This window comes from Drosophila subobscura, chromosome U, assembly GCF_008121235.1.
Source record: "Drosophila subobscura isolate 14011-0131.10 chromosome U, UCBerk_Dsub_1.0, whole genome shotgun sequence".
Lineage (NCBI taxonomy): Eukaryota > Metazoa > Arthropoda > Insecta > Diptera > Drosophilidae > Drosophila > Drosophila subobscura.
Window position 1 is genome coordinate 12929132 of NC_048534.1, and position 15484 is coordinate 12944615.

General features: G+C 42.4%; 4 protein-coding genes across 5 annotated transcripts; 1 reads left to right on the forward strand and 3 right to left on the reverse strand.

The window, feature by feature from the left end:
* Positions 1 to 1660: 1660 nt before the first annotated feature.
* Positions 1661 to 9155, reverse strand: LOC117900656 (phosphatidylinositol 3-kinase regulatory subunit gamma). Its single transcript, XM_034811090.1, has 3 exons — positions 8707 to 9155; positions 7228 to 8137; positions 1661 to 4728 (listed from the first exon to the last, which is right to left on the reverse strand). Coding segments are annotated over exons 1-3 (1527 nt in total). The 5' UTR covers positions 8708 to 9155; the 3' UTR covers positions 1661 to 4112.
* Positions 9156 to 10047: 892 nt separating this feature from the next.
* On the reverse strand, positions 10048 to 12316 carry LOC117901131 (stress-induced-phosphoprotein 1). Of its 2 annotated transcripts, none has more exons than XM_034811772.1 (4): positions 12155 to 12316; positions 11812 to 12094; positions 10624 to 11728; positions 10048 to 10547 (listed from the first exon to the last, which is right to left on the reverse strand). In XM_034811772.1, the coding sequence occupies exons 1-4, from the start codon at positions 12161 to 12163 to the stop codon at positions 10475 to 10477; spliced, it is 1470 nt and encodes a 489-aa protein (XP_034667663.1). In that variant the 5' UTR covers positions 12164 to 12316; the 3' UTR covers positions 10048 to 10474. The 2 variants fall into 2 exon arrangements, with proteins under 2 accessions (XP_034667663.1, XP_034667662.1); XM_034811771.1 differs by having other exon boundaries at positions 11812 to 12097; positions 12155 to 12315.
* A 638-nt stretch (positions 12317 to 12954) lies between these two features.
* Positions 12955 to 14060, forward strand: LOC117901502 (splicing factor U2af 38 kDa subunit; the record flags this gene model as incomplete). Its single annotated transcript, XM_034812272.1, is given in 3 exon segments — positions 12955 to 13167; positions 13169 to 13197; positions 13271 to 14060. Coding segments are annotated over 3 exon segments (843 nt in total), but the record flags the coding sequence as incomplete, so codon positions are not given.
* Positions 14061 to 14409: 349 nt separating this feature from the next.
* Positions 14410 to 14962, reverse strand: LOC117901503 (protein PET117 homolog, mitochondrial). Its single transcript, XM_034812273.1, has 2 exons — positions 14762 to 14962; positions 14410 to 14697 (listed from the first exon to the last, which is right to left on the reverse strand). The coding sequence occupies exons 1-2, from the start codon at positions 14851 to 14853 to the stop codon at positions 14466 to 14468; spliced, it is 324 nt and encodes a 107-aa protein (XP_034668164.1). The 5' UTR covers positions 14854 to 14962; the 3' UTR covers positions 14410 to 14465.
* Positions 14963 to 15484: the final 522 nt, after the last annotated feature.

A 15484-nucleotide genomic window follows, 5' to 3' on the forward strand; every position in this document is an offset into this window, starting at 1 on the left:
AAATATACCGAGATAGCCCCTTGCATTTTCAAAATATACTGTAAATATACCGTGAATCATAAATTATTTTCCTCGATTTTGGTGTTCTATTTAATATAACCAGCTAGTTAGGAGTCTCCGCGCTAAAACTATAATTTTATCCGATTTATCAATCAATTCTCCACAAGAGTGGCTAGTTTTCACGACTTCCTTTTCTTGGAATGTTTCCAAATTAAGTTGTGGGAAGGAAATCCGACGAACGACGATGGGAGAAAGAAAACGAGAAGTACCGAAAAATACCTCAGAAATATACCGTGTTATGCTCGCATGTAGCACGCATTTGCGAGTAAAAATATACCGCAAACATACCAATGCACCAATGTAGAAAGCGTGTACAAACGCCATGTGTAGAAATGCCCGGCAATTTGAATGTTTACCATGGCTGATGAGAGCGATAAAGTCGTTGGGCTGTTGGACATAGTGTCTCCCGCCAAACTTTGTCTTTAATTTTGGTAATACCTACTTAGTTTTCAGGACAATGGGCCCACCCTCGGCAATTGTGCATTTCCACAGAACATTTATGTTGATCAGGAACCCGTACATATATTCCAAACTTTGCCTGTCTAACACGCTCTTCGAGAGAAAATTCCCCTTTCATTCTTAAGCTACTACATAGTATATCTCACATAATTATTATGCTATCCATTTCCTTTACTTGGCTCAACTCTTGTTTAGGATTACAGCCAAAAATAACTTTGCCGAATCTCTTATCCAAATCTTGATGATGCATCATTTTGCATGTACGACATGTGCTTACAATTTCAATAAGGGATCAGCTTTCTTGAAGCTGCAACGAAATACATACATAAGTACGTAGCATATACCCAAAGAGGATATCCAAACTTAAATGTCCGACACGTGAGCCGTGTCCTCTTCGGTGTGTAGCTTGCGACTACGTGGCTATTCATGACGTTGCTGCACCTTCTGGCACTTTGACCTTATGAAATCACCTTTTACTGACGGATAAATTCGAAATAGAATCTGATGTACAAAGGTGAAGATACGCGATGGAAAGTGTTCAACACCTAATGCCGAAGTAAAGTCATATATCTTTCTCCAGAGATTGCCACTAAAGAAGAGACTTGGGCTATGCATTTTTCCGAACTCCTTAAGATGTCAGATACACTAGTAGTTCCCTAAGGCGTCACTCCATATGTTGAACCGGTGGCACCACTCCTGTTATGCATGCTCTGGCTGGTGGTAGTTCATACAGTTCCATTGGCCAGCGCGTGATTTTTCGACTTTTCGGCAAGCTCAGCGGAATGCATCGCTGGATGACGGGCGACGACGACGGCGATGACTGCCGGAGATGGGAGGAGGGTTCGTTCATTGAAAGACGACACTCAATACCGAGAATAGCGAGCAAAAAAAATACCATACCTTATTACCTATTCGAATCCGAATTATTATTTGGTAGAATATTTTCAGAACTGTCTGATGTTTATCCCGATCCAATTCAATTCACTGACGACTTTTTCTTGTTTTCATTCGTTTTATTATTGTTTCTTTCCTCTTTTGTTTTTGTGTTATTTACGAACATTCGGTTTTAGACACAAATACAAATACATACTTAGATTTTTTGATTTTTTTCGGGTTTTTCTTTTTCGTTGTTTCTTTTAAAAAACTACTACAAAAATTGGTTGTTGTTGTGGTTGTTGTTGTTGTGGTTGTTGCTGTTAGCGCTTAAAGATCTACAACATATATCTTATGAACTACAACATATAGCATTCTAATAGCATACATATTTAATGGGCATGTATGCGGGTTATACTCGTACAGATACATCATATCATATATATATATATCTATATATCAGTATATATTCATATAAAAAAATACAACAAATTTGCAATTCGTTTCACATTTAGTTTTTATCATTTGTTTTCTTCATCATCTCATTTCTCTTCTTCGTTTTGTTTCGTTTCGTTTCTTCTCTCCTTTCTTTCTCTTTTACTTTCAAGTTTATATTCCTCCTCTGTTCTGTTCTGGTTCCGGTCTGCGCCAAAAGTGCAGACCAGTGAAAATCGCAGAGACAGAGGTCAGAGGATGGAAATCACAAACCAAGCAACAACAAAAATTCACAAAATACACAAATATTTCCATCTAACATTGAGGGTATGGCAAAAAAACGTCATCATCATTTATCAGCATGATTGATTGCGCATCAATCATATTTTAGAATACATTTAATCTGGTTCTTCTACGTATTGGTTTTTTCTCTTTTTTTTTTGTTTTCTTTTGTTTTGTTGAAACGCAATTTAAAAAATGGAGAATTAATTTTAAAACTTAAAAATACTACAACGTACGAGATCCGATCCGCCGAAATCTCATAGAATTTAAGCAAAATTGTATGAAACACACAAATTACAAGTTAAATAAATTAAACGTAAATTAGGAGTTACATATAGGCATAAAGTATGTGGAGAATAATTGTTAATTTATATATTATAAAGAGAAATATTTGAAAGACGCTCGCGTGTGTGTGTGTGGGTGTGTGATCGATTCGATTACGATTTCGATTAGCCAAGGGGAGAATGTATGATCGATTCGATTCGATTTCGAAAGCGAAGCCAAAGGAGAATGCATAACAGGAAGCACGAAAGAGGTGATCGAGCTCGAACGAACATTAAGGCTGGCACAAGAGAACAAAATGGGAACAACAACGGGAGGGGGGGGCTATATAATTATCGATATCATATAAAGAAATTGCACTCAATATTGTGTGTGTGTGTGAGAATATATCTGTTGGACATAACGGAAATTGCACTCAAACATAAATCTATCTTTTAATAAAAAGTTGTTTAAAAGAACTCGTAATAGCGTTTTTTTTTGCCAATTGCACTTATTTTTTTGTAGTTGTTGTTCTCGGGTTGAATTCCTTTTGTACATTAATTCTTTTCTTTGTTTTGCCAATCTGTTTCTGTGTATTTGTGTGGGTTCTTAATTGTAAAAAAAAAATATTATAGATATATTTTTTCAATATTGTTTAAAGGAAATTACTATTTTAGCAACAATCGAGTGATCACATCGTTTAAACATACGTACATTTGACTTAAAACTACATCAAAATCAATCATAATAAGTATAACAACAAATATTAGAGCCACGGCCCAGTGCGGGCACAGGCTGTGTGTGTGTGTGTGTGAGGTGCAGGAGAGAGGGGGCAGGGGCTGTATGGTTATCAAAACCTTAACCTGAATTCACAAATTTCTCTGTGTGTGGGTGTGTGTTTCCCCTTTGTTTCCGCAAGTACTTTATATATATTTACATGAACACACGAAACAAAATGGTTTGAAGAACTATCGTAGAATTTCTTCAGAGGGCTACCCCTCCCCTACATACATATATACTATACACTATATAAATATATATATTAACCCTCCCACTCGATGATGACGACAACGCGCAGCGTGATAACAATATAATTAAAGGAGCAGGAAAGGGTGTGGGGCAGGGGCTTACAACAGATACAACAGATGCTTGACTTATCAATTATCACGCGAAATGCAGTATTACAAAAAAAGGATACACAAATATATGTACATATATACCATATATCGACATATGTACATACATATTTATGTATTTTATTTATGCATATAAAAAGTGTGGATTTCCTTTGTGGCTTTTAAGGGCTTCTAGCAAGCCTTTGCGGCTTACACACATACATACACACATATATTTATATATTGCATATATATACATATATGTCTATAGTTTAAACAACATCTATATGATCACCAAAACACTGTAACTACTTTTCTGGAGCCTGGGTTTTCTCTTTGTTTGCGGATGGTCCCCGAAGCAGTTGGACTGCAACGCCATCCATCCATCACACGACAACAAAATATTCATATACGAATATATATATATATATTATAGATGATGTATATATCGTATATACACATAGAGATAGAGAGATATATAGCTTTAGAGCGGAGCGCGAGAGGTTAGAGAGAGAGAGAGAGAATGATAGATTTAGATACAATAGAAACGATAGCTAGCCTGTGAGGGAGGTAAATGTGTGTGTGTGTGTGGGGAAGGGAGGGCGGGAGAGATTTTAAGGGGCATGCCTACTGCGATGTGCTGAAGTTTGATGGCGAAATGGAGGCCGGTGGCGTCTCAGTCTCACCACCATCCACCTGATCCTGATCGGAACGTACCCTGGGCGTCGGTATGGGCGCACTGCTGCTGCCCAGCGATGTCTGTGACGATGCCGCTGCCTCCTGCTCCCGCTCCATCTCCAACTCCTCGAGAATCTGTGCCCTGTTCTGCTCCCAGTAGTACACAGGCAGTCGCAGCGTCGTGGTCAGCGTATCGTTGTGCTCCTCCAGCGAATTGGTCGCATAGTGCTCCACGAGCTTCTTCAGCGTGGGATAAATGTTGTAGGGTGCCGCAAAGCCAAAGCCACTCTCCGTCTCATAGATGATGCAATGCTGAACATTGCCCTTGCACACAATCGACAGCGCATAGTGGCCGGCATTGCGCACACGGATCAGGAAGGTGCCAGAAGGTGCGCCACGAAGCAGCTCCTCGGCATCACGACGCGTGGCATCCTTCAGGAACCAGTAGGTCTCGTTTCTGTGTGGCAGATTCAAGACATTCTCGTACTGTTGCCGCCAATTCGCGAAACCCATCTCCAGTATGGCATTCAGATCGTCTTCCGTGAGATTGAATCCTTTCAGGCGCCTACAAATAGAAGAAGAAAGAAAGAAACGTTTGTGGTTACTGAGATTGTTTGATTTGTGCATTTCAAGTTTGCATATAAAATTCTTCAATAAAATGTCCATAAATCATTTACATAACTAGATTAAACAAAAGAAAACCTGTGCCAAATTTCACTTGCAGCGAATTAAAGCGAAAGACCTCTTCTTCGACTGGTGTTTATTTAACAATAACTTCCAAATAAATATAAGCCTAGTAGTCCCCCTGTGTGCAATTTCAACTGGACACGAAACTGCGACGATAACTGACGCTGCTGCTGCTGCCACTGCCACTGCCAATCGTTGCTGTTGCCGCTGCCGCCGTTGAGTCTACGCTCGTCTAGACCCCTAGGTTTCCTCATCACTGATCAGGCGATCAAAACGGGGAGGGGCTTCGGCTCCCCGGCTCCGGCTTCGGTTCTTTGTGTTGCGACTGACTATCCGAAGTGATTCACGTGTGGAAAGAGATAAGCAACAGTCTCTGTGCTACGCGTATCATATCGTAAATCTTTGCGACCAAAGCGACTAAATCAAGATACGAAAACGAAGCTCCTCCACAAGGAGATAGACTCATTCATTCTACTATCTAATCGTATAACCCAATTGAAGTCCCAGTTCCAGTCACAGTTCCAGCCAAGTGGTATTCCTCCCCCCATGTCCACTGTGTATTTTTTTGTTGTTTTCCTATCGCCATGACGGTCTCTAATCTTTGCATTTTGTTACACAAACCTTGGCGATTTTTTTTTGCACAACAAAATAAAAGCATAATATACATATGTATATGCAGTTCATTTAATATATACACATGTCTTCCCTGTGTAGTACATAGAAGACAGAACGGAACGGAATTATTAAGAACTTGGCAAACTTTTAAAGCCTGATAAGGAGAGCTATCTTTAGCGAAAAGTCGCTTGGCTCTATGCCTTATCTAACCGTCCGGAGACTGCCTCTTTTTTGGACTAGTCATTCGTTGGCTTGTCGGCGGGGCCACAGTCTAGGTAAGGCCCATAGAAACTCCCCATTAAAGAGAGAGCCTGCTACTAAAAACCATCCAACGATGACGTACAATGTACACTGTAAATGACTGTTGCTAGGCCGCGGCATCATAGTTGTATTGTTTAAGTATTTAATTAGAGAGCTGGTAGTATCTACAAAGAAGCGGACAAGTGTTTCTAATCGCAAAGTAATCAAGTTAGCAAATTGGTTTCAAATAAATGTAAGGGGAGTTAAATATTTGCACAAATATCGAAGGGAATTTAGGGAAAAAAAACCTTTAAAGCTTTATTAATATTAGGCAATATTATGGATCCATTGGAATAGGATATTTGATCGATAGATCATACGTTTCTTAAGAGAGATTGATTATAGAAAATCTTTTTTGTTGTGCGAGAAAATAATAACCATTTGAATGGAGAGAAACTCCGTATCAATGCTCCATAATGTCAAACAAAGAAATTCCCTTAAAACTAAATTAAAGAAACCCCAATAAAACCCCTCCATAAACTATACATAATCCTGGAAATTTTATACACATTATTCCCAATATAAAACATATACAAATACATGTAAAACTTTCCGCGATAAAATGATTCCTCGTTTAAAGTCTCAAGAAATTCTTGGAGTCTTCAATTGAAATGCAACAAAAAAGAAAATAATTGCCATTTACGATAAATACGACCTTGATGTGGCAAAAAAAAAGGAAAGAGAATATAATCGTATATTATATATTATCATTTCATATGGCCAAGCGATGATAAAGGGAACCCTTCACGCAAAGAAATTGAAATAATCCGAGAGACTTTCTAATCAAATGAATGATAAGAGAGGGTAGTGGACTACTTCCAAGGTGAATTGGGATATTCCGCCCCAAAAAGCAGGGGGCGATATGCGATAGAAGATACCAATAGCCCCCAACTAGAGATATATAAAATAAATATGTATATGCATGATAGGGTTGGTGGGGGTAATGCTTAAGTATATAGAGGAGTTTCCAGTTAAAGGCTTTACAGGCACGTAGACCCCCAATGCGCTGTTGCTGCTGGCGTGGCCAAAACCAAAACCAAAGCCAAACAGTTAACAATGTTATGCCATTATCATCGGTATCGGTCAGACTTTGGGACTGTTCGGAATGAGCGATCGTCTCATCGTCGCTGCTGGCCCGCGTGTAAAATGAGCCACAGCCAGAACCGAGCCACCGACCCATGATGATGATTTTTATGCATTAACATTCCCTCAGCGGCTGACAAAAACTGCAAACTGCAAACTGCCAACTGCAGTGCATGATACCGGCGAGTGACCAGGCCAGAGACACTCACACTCACACACAGACAGAGGCACACACAATCAAATAGAAGAAGTCTTTTTCCTTTGAGTGTGTCTGTTGCTTGGTGGGGCTGGGGCTTCTTCACGCTAATCAGCAAATCACTTGGAAAGAGCTTACATATGGGAATGACGTCAACGGTTTCGATTCGGTAGAAGCACTTACTCAATGTATTTGTCCTTGCGCAACTGCAGCATCTGCAGCTCCGGCTTGGTGGCATTGATCTGTCGCTCGAGCAGCAGCTCCTCCTTCTTCTTGCTCTCCATATAGTGGTTCAGCTGCTGCATCTTCTCCTGGATGGCTTCGAGCAGGGCCAGGAGATGGGCCTGGTTCTCCTGGAGGCTCTGTCGGGTATTGGCATTGTTGCTGCACGCCGAGGCGGAGGGGCCAGCCGTACCAGCGGCTGAGCCGAGCGGGCATGCTCCTCCGCTTTCCGGTGCACCGCCCTCGCCGGCGGGTGTCTTCATCACCGATTCGTTGAGTTTGATTTGATCGCGAAATATCTTTTCGGCATTCCCAAACACGCCCTGATGCAGCTTCTTCTCCTGCAGCTCCTCGCGAATGGCATTGAAGGAGTTCTTCTTCTGGTCGAGGCTCTGCTCCAGCTGCTGCAGCATCTGCGCGGTGCGTATAAACTCGTTGCTCAGCATCCCCAGATCCCCGTGCGGATGGGCATCATCCTCCTCGTACGTTCGCACAATCGGATGGCTCAGCATTATGTCCAGCGTCTTGTTGTACATATTCAGGGAGTTGGCCTTGTAAAAGTTCACCATTTCCACCACCGAATTGAACAGTTTCTTCTCAATGAACCCGTACATGCCATTGATGTGACAGATCTTGATCAGCTTCTCGTTCCCGTCCTTCATCAGCGTCAGTGTGTACTCTCCCTTTTTGGAGAGCGCATCGCGCACCAGGAAGCTGCCATCGGGCATACCGTGCAGTATGTTCTTTGCCTCCTCCCGGGTGATGGGCCCCCAATACCAGGGCGCCATGCGAAGCTCATCCTCATAGGGATCGACCAGCGATCCGGGAGCCTGCGGCCGCATCGTTGAGTAATGCAGCGGTGAGGGTTGCACTGCAAGACGAGAAAAGAAATTGGTTGCAAGGGAAATGTGATTAGATTAAGGAGGATTTCATTTTGTTCCTTATTGAATATATATGTACAAATTTATTACTTCAAGGCTGAGATATCTCCACCCATTAGACGTACACAGAAAATACAAATCTGAAGGCTCACAGCCAGAGAAATCTCAAATTACAAACTCAAATTATATTACAGGGTATAAGAGAGCGTCTAAACTTTCCATTAAAAATATAATTTATCATGGAGATCTTAGTTTGAAACACAAGCCAAAAGACTACAACTGCACAATCCACGAAAGATATCTCCAAACCAATCAACTCTCTCGCGCTCTCTCTCTCTCTAACGCTCTAAGCAAATGAGATCTCAGCCCCAAAAAAGCAAAAAAAAGATAGTACGATATGCAATAGAGAGGTACGGTACACATGTAAGCGCTTATAGTGGCGTCCCGGCTCTCGCTTGTTGCCAAGCGCTCTCGCTCTGGCCATGCCGTCCGTGCCATCTTGGGCAACCCTGTGTAGCGAAGGGGGAGGGGGGAGCGTTGACGATTTTTTGGAACTCACTTTTGTTGGCTGTTTTATTTGACTCTGGGGGGGAGGGGGGAGTAGGAGGAGGTTAGCTGGCGGCGGCTTAGTTTTGATTATTGAATTTCGATTCGCGTTTTTTCTTGTGGTGTGTTAATTTCACGCTTATAGCTCGCCACTACCACTACCGGAGCACACACATCTTTCTATTCTCGATTTCGCGGAGCACACGCACGCACACACACGCAGCCAGGCACTAATACAACGGCAATACGACACACTGGTTAAAAAAAATGGTTGGCTTTAATGTGCAGGATTCGTATGGTTTTGTGTGATATTTGTCGATTATGGAGTCAAATTTCGTTACTTTGCTTCTATGTGCATGGCCGGGTTTGGTGGGGTTAACTTAAAACATTTTTATACGGCACTTTTTGGACGACAAAAATCACAATCGCACACCATTTTTTTTGTTTTGGAAGAAGCGTGACCACGGAATTATCGATACAATATACCATCGCACCCTCGAAAATATACCGCAAATATACCGGAGTCTTAATTCATATTCCTTGATTTTTATGTTATATTTGATATTACTCGATTGCAAAGACTTTTAACACTGGAAAAAAAATTTAATCCGTTTGAAGAATCAGTTTGGCTCATTTTAAATACTCATTAAATACCTTAATGACCTTATGACATTACTACTACACATTTTCTACATACCATGACAGCCTAATATTTAACAGAAATTTGAAGGATTCAATGGTTACAAATTACAGATAAATTACAGACATTTGAAAATTAAGAGGAACACTTCAGCGCTTTGTCTGCCATTATGGTTATTTGGCTATATAAATGTAAGCATTTTATTTTATTCACTTTGATTTGAGTGTGATTGTTATTTTGAAATAAATTCACACAAGCGTGCGCGCAGTATGTAAAGTATGTAAACTATTAACAGAGAAAGATTTGGATGAGCCATGTTAGCTGATAACATTGAAGAATTTGAAAAATAGCGCGCGCAACAAAAGAGAAAAAGAAATTGTATTGTTTTTCTGGAAGGAAAAGGGAACGGGAACATAAGCAGCTCTTCTATCTTTACAACATAATTGGGGTTAGCCTCAGGATTATACATTGTAATTATTCCTTTCTTTTGCCAAGAAACACCGGATAATGAAGAAAAATCATCATTATCGTCTGACTTATCACCGATTTCTTTGATTTTACTTCGTTTCTTTTATTTCTAGATACCCTCACCCACTACCGATGAACTCATTTTTCTACTCTGGCACCACCGATATTAGTGGTGTAAAATAGCACACAGAACAGAGAACCTTACAACACTTAAGCGGTCTTTTCAAAATGGAAACTCGTGTGCCGTACCGTTCTTTGACTCATTTATTTTACATTCAAAAACTTATTTTAGAGCTAAGCTACAGCATATATTGTAGTATGAAAATAAGGATTTTGCGGATGGAGACCACTTCAGCCATCTGCGTAAATCAACTAGGCAGACACTTCGTTAGTTGTGTGTGTGTGTGTGTTTTGTGAATAATTTTCTTTAGTTAGTTGTAGTTATAGTCGATCTGCGTTTTAGGCGTTGCGATTTCTAAGGTAATGTTTAGCGATAATTGTTGTTGTTGTGTGTTGCCCTCTTCTTTATAAATTGATAAACGATAGTTTAGTTAAGAGGCTTGCGCCATAAAGGTGCAATAAAGTTCGTATAATGCGTATTATTGGTTTCTTTTCTTCTCCTGAATGTTTATCAATATGTTTTCTGTGTGTTTTGTGTATGTATATGGAGTGCCTAGTGTATCTGAATGATGCCCGATTCCAGCAGTTTCATTATCTTATCGGCAATTGCAGGATTCTGCAAGTGTCTGCAACAAAAAAAGAAAAATCAATTAATTATTGAAAGCTGTTTCCAGCAAGTGAATGTGTTGTAGAAAAACTTACTCTTTCACAGCATTTGGATCGTTCTGCATCTGTTCGAGGATCATGCGCATGGCCGGGTCTTTGAGGATCTGCTGGATCTCGGGATCCGACATGGCATTCTTGAGCACCTCCTGGGGATTGCGTTGGAAGTTCATGGAGCTCTGGCGATAGCCCTCGATGGCCTCGGCATTGTTGGGATCCAGCTCCAGCGCCTTCTGGTAGGCAGCCGATGCCTTCGAGGTCTGCTGCATGCCCTGCAGAATTTTTCCCTTGCGAATGTACCCCTTGATGAACTTCTCGTCCAGCTTGATGCAAGTCTCGCAATCCTTGAGGCCCAAATCAAAGGCGGCCAGCTTCGTGTAGCAGGCAGCACGATTACTGTACAGCTTGGGATCATCGGGATTGCGCTTGATGGCCTCCGAGTAGTGCTTGACGGCGTTGCTGTAGTCGCCCTTCTTGAAGTAGTGATTGCCCTGCTCCTTCTCCTCCTCGGCCTTCTCGGGATTAATGTAGGCCGTGCGCTCCTCCTCCTTGATCTTGGCCTCCATCTCGCTGAGCGATGTCTTGATCTCCGGCGTTCGGTGCTCGGACATGGCCTTCTCAAAGTAGATCTTGGCCTGCTTGTAGTTCTCCATCTTGCGGTAGGTGTTGCCGATGCGGGCAAACGATTTGGCAATCAACTTAAAGTCAGAGCGGTTCTCGCGGCCCACCTCGATGCCCTTCTCGCACTGCTTGATGCACTCCTCGTACTCCTTACGCTCAAAGTACACCGCAGCAATGTTGTTGTAGAACGTAATGTCCGTGGGATCATGCTCTATGGCCGCATTGTAGTGCTTGAGAGCAACGTCGAATTCCTTCTTCTTGTATGCCGCATTGCCCAGCTCCTTCTCCTGCTTGGCAAAGTACTTCTTCTTCTCGTCCTCGCTCATGTCCTCCACCCGCGGCTCGGCTGGCTTTGCCGGCTCGTTCGTTCGGCGCGGTGGCGATGGGGCCCGACGTGCCCGCGGCATTTGTGGATCAACGTCCATGGGAATGTCGCCCTGCGACTGCATATAGCTGAGCACTGAGGCGGTGATCTCTTGACGGCCCTGCAGCAAAATTGCATTTGTGGGATCGTACTTGAGGCCTGGTGGGGGTGGAAGGGCAGCGGTCAAGGGGGAGGCAAAGTGAGGTTATGTTGGGCCGAGACGGTATGATTCAACCACTTACCCTCGTTGTAGGCCTCGAAGGCCTTCATAAAGTCGTGCAGGCCAGCTGCGGCGGCGCCCTTGCGCGAGTATCCCTTCGGCCAGGTGGGATTCAGGGCGATGGTCTGCTCGGCGTCCTTCAATGCCTCAGCGAATTTCCCGGCCTTGGCGTAGGCGGCCGAGCGGTTGCTGAACAGAACATGGTTCTGGCTGTCCAGGGCAATGGCTTCTGTGTAGGCTGCAACAGCCTCGTCGAATTTTTCGGCATTCAGGGCCGTGTTGCCCTTTTCCTTGAGTTCATTCACCTGCTAATGGCCCAAAGGCTGTAAAAAGGATGTTCTCCTTTGTCCAGCAACTCCACCTACCTGGTCCATTCTTTATTCTGCCGATTTATATCAATCGATTTGGATCCTTTGTGAGTGACTTGTTGAAACACGCTGTTTCGCACGAAAAGTTACAGAAAATGCAAAAAAAATGCCGACTTTTCTAGAAATTTGGATGCTAACAGTGTGACAGTAGAATAAACCGCACAGACCTCAAAAATATACCGCCAAATACTAAATTCAGACTTTTCTAGAAGTTGGGGATGCTAATTGTGGATTGATGAATGAATCTATCGACATATCAATATGACTAAGTTGAGAATATGTTTATCACGTGATTATATTATTAAAATTACTATTTTTATGGGATGTATCATCAATACCCAATACATCAATACATGGACAGTTGTTTCATGTTGATACATATATGCCGACTTTGAATACTACTTATCGAACTGCATTTTTGTGCGATAAGCGCACTTATCGACGTTTTATTTCGAAAATAACACATCATGTAGTGTAATATATAATATTATAATATTATAAATGTACATAAGAGGGCACACATGGCATTTTCGTATTTCTTCAATACATTTCGTTTCCGTTATGGATATTCCTCCTATCCCGCTCGTAAGTGTGTCGGGAGTGCTATATCCAATCAGTTAGCTTGGAGTATAGTGTCTTCAACCTTTTCTGTTTCTCTAAATATTAACATTTTTTAAAGCTACTTTGAAGCCCATATATTTGTGTTTCCTGCATTTGATTAATTTTTAACATATTGAATTATTTACCAGTGCTGTTGTTTATTCTTATCGATAGTTTGACATAAAATATTCTGAGCTGGCAACGCTGTTGCAAAATACAACCAGACGCTGCTTTTTTTACGTGCGGCAGCTGAAAATATTTGGAAAAACTGGCAAAAACTACAAACAAGGGGAGGCAACGAATTAAATTAGCTCGCGTCAATCAACCTTTGCTCGAATTGAGGCACACCAGTTTCCCAGCAGCATTTTCGTTTCAGCTCCACTGTAATGGCGGAGTATTTGGCATCCATTTTTTTTTTTTTTTGGCACGGAAAAGGACAAGTAAGTCAGCATGGTTCCGCTTCTCCTGTACCTGGTGTTTTTGACTAATTGACGCTTGCACTTGCAATTGCAGAGTAAACTGCTCGTTCTACTTTAAAATTGGCGCCTGCCGTCATGGAGATCGCTGCTCCCGCATACACAACAAGCCGACATTTTCGCAAACAGTTCTCCTGCAGAATCTGTACGTTAATCCGCAGAACTCGGCCAAATCGGCGGACGGGTCGCATTTGGTGGCCAATGTATCAGACGAGGAAATGCAGGAGCATTATGACAACTTCTTCGAGGACGTTTTCGTCGAATGCGAGGACAAGTACGGGGAGATCGAGGAGATGAATGTGTGCGACAATCTGGGCGACCATTTGGTCGGCAATGTCTACATCAAATTCCGGAACGAGGCCGATGCAGAAAAGGCAGCGAATGACTTGAACAATCGCTGGTTCGGCGGCCGACCTGTCTACTCGGAATTGTCGCCGGTCACCGATTTCCGCGAAGCCTGCTGCAGACAGTACGAGATGGGAGAGTGCACACGTTCCGGATTCTGCAATTTCATGCACTTGAAGCCCATCTCGCGGGAGCTGCGAAGATATTTATATTCTCGGCGTCGGCGTGCCCGCTCCCGTTCCCGCTCGCCACGTTCGCGCCGCTCCCGCAGCCGGGGGTCACGCTCTCCCCGCCGACGTCGCGATGGCAACGATGGAGTTGGTGGCGGCCACTACGAGCAGCGCGACAGAGCTGCAAATGAAGGACGAGGCATGGACCGTGGCGGTGGCAACGATCGGGGTGGCAATGACAGAGGCGGCGGCGGCGGTGGCAATGATCGAGGAGGCAACGATAGGGATCGTCGCAAAGGCGGCGGCGGTGGTGGTGGCGGCGGCGGAGGAGGAGGAGGTGGTGGAGGAGGCGCCGGCGGTGGTGGAGGTGGTGGTCGTTATTAATCTTCTGGACTTTCTTCATACATCGTGTTGCATACTGCAATGGGGAAAACGGACAAGAGTCGCCGATTTGTGTATTTTATTTCGACGTTCATTTTCCTTCGGATTGTTTTGTTTATTTAGAAGAAAGGGGTCTTCACCACCTATGTACAAACCCCCTGCTAAATACTTTACCGAGCGCCCATTAGGATTGTAATTACTATACACACATTCGTAATAATAAAAATTGAGTAAATACTATATACAAAAACAAAGCCAAAACAAAAGTGCACCAAAAATGTTGCAGTGTGTTCCGTATCGTCAACTTTGTACTTCATCGTTGAACAATTTTGTGGTTTAAACTGAATCTGTGCTTGGTGGCTCCTTATTACTAGCCTTGAGATTGGTTGCAGGGCTCTTGGGCTGTTGCACCGGCTGCGATTCGGACTGAGTCTGGGACGGTGCGGAGGCCTCCAGTGCCTTCAATTGCTTTGTCATGTCAATTTGTTGCTGCAGCGTGTAGCGGTTCTCGTGTTTGCGTCGCTGCTGCTGCTCCACGTCGCGTATAACACCCTCGTGCAGTTTCAGGCTGGAGTGCAGTTCATTGAGTTTGGTTTCATTCAGCTAAAGCGAACGTATTCTACTCCACTTACCGGTCTTCGGATTGTTTATAGTGGACATAACCTATTATGGCGCTGGAAACGGTCACCGCCAGGCCCAGTGTAATCTTTGAAGTCAGCGACATGTTCAGTTTGTTCCCTTATTATTTGATTTGCAAAGCCAATACTTGTAATTTCGTTTTCTGATAATATTTCAAGCAGTTTAAATTTGTGATAATTACGACATTATTTTGAAAGAAAAACAATAGCAATATCGATGAAATATACCGAAAACCCTCAAAAATACACCGTAAATATACTGTAATCTTAAATCATATTCCTCGATTTTGATGTTCTCTTTGATATTACCAGCTTGCAAAGAATTTTAACACAGAAACAATAATTTAATTCGTTTGAAGAATCAATTTGACGCATTGTAAATATTAATTTTTATTGGTTTGTATACTTTATGACCTTATATTTTACTAATTTGTATTTGAATTTTTCATTAAAATCGCCCTTCTGGAAGCAAGGGAGCTTTGTCTACAGTTTGTAAATGTTTGTAAGTTATTAAAAGAGACATGTATATTAACTAATTACATTAAAAAATTTGAAAAATAGCGCGCACAACAAAAGAGAAAAAGGAAATTATATTGTTTCCTGAAAGGGAAAGGAAACATAAGTAGGGGCAGGTTTCCTATCTTTACAATATAATTGGGGCTAGACTCCGGCTTACACATTTTAATTATTCCTTTGTGAGTGTGAGTGAGTGGGAAT

Excerpts from the sequence above, each read along its gene's own strand:
- LOC117901131 (XM_034811771.1), bottom strand. Across the intron at positions 11,729-11,811 it reads CTTCGAGGCCTACAACGAGG|GCCTCAAGTACGATCCCACA; the intron begins GTAAGTGGTTGA and ends CACCCCCACCAG. Across the intron at positions 10,548-10,623 it reads GATCCAAATGCTGTGAAAGA|ACACTTGCAGAATCCTGCAA; the intron begins GTAAGTTTTTCT and ends TTTTTGTTGCAG.
- LOC117901503 (XM_034812273.1), bottom strand. The coding sequence starts at position 14,853 with ATGTCGCTGACTTCAAAGATTACACTGGGCCTGGCGGTGACCGTTTCC. Across the intron at positions 14,698-14,761 it reads TATAAACAATCCGAAGACCG|CCTGAAACTGCACGAGGGTG; the intron begins GTAAGTGGAGTA and ends ACTGCACTCCAG.
- LOC117900656 (XM_034811090.1), bottom strand. Across the intron at positions 4,729-7,227 it reads CGCAAGGACAAATACATTGA|GCGCCTGAAAGGATTCAATC; the intron begins GTAAGTGCTTCT and ends TTCTATTTGTAG.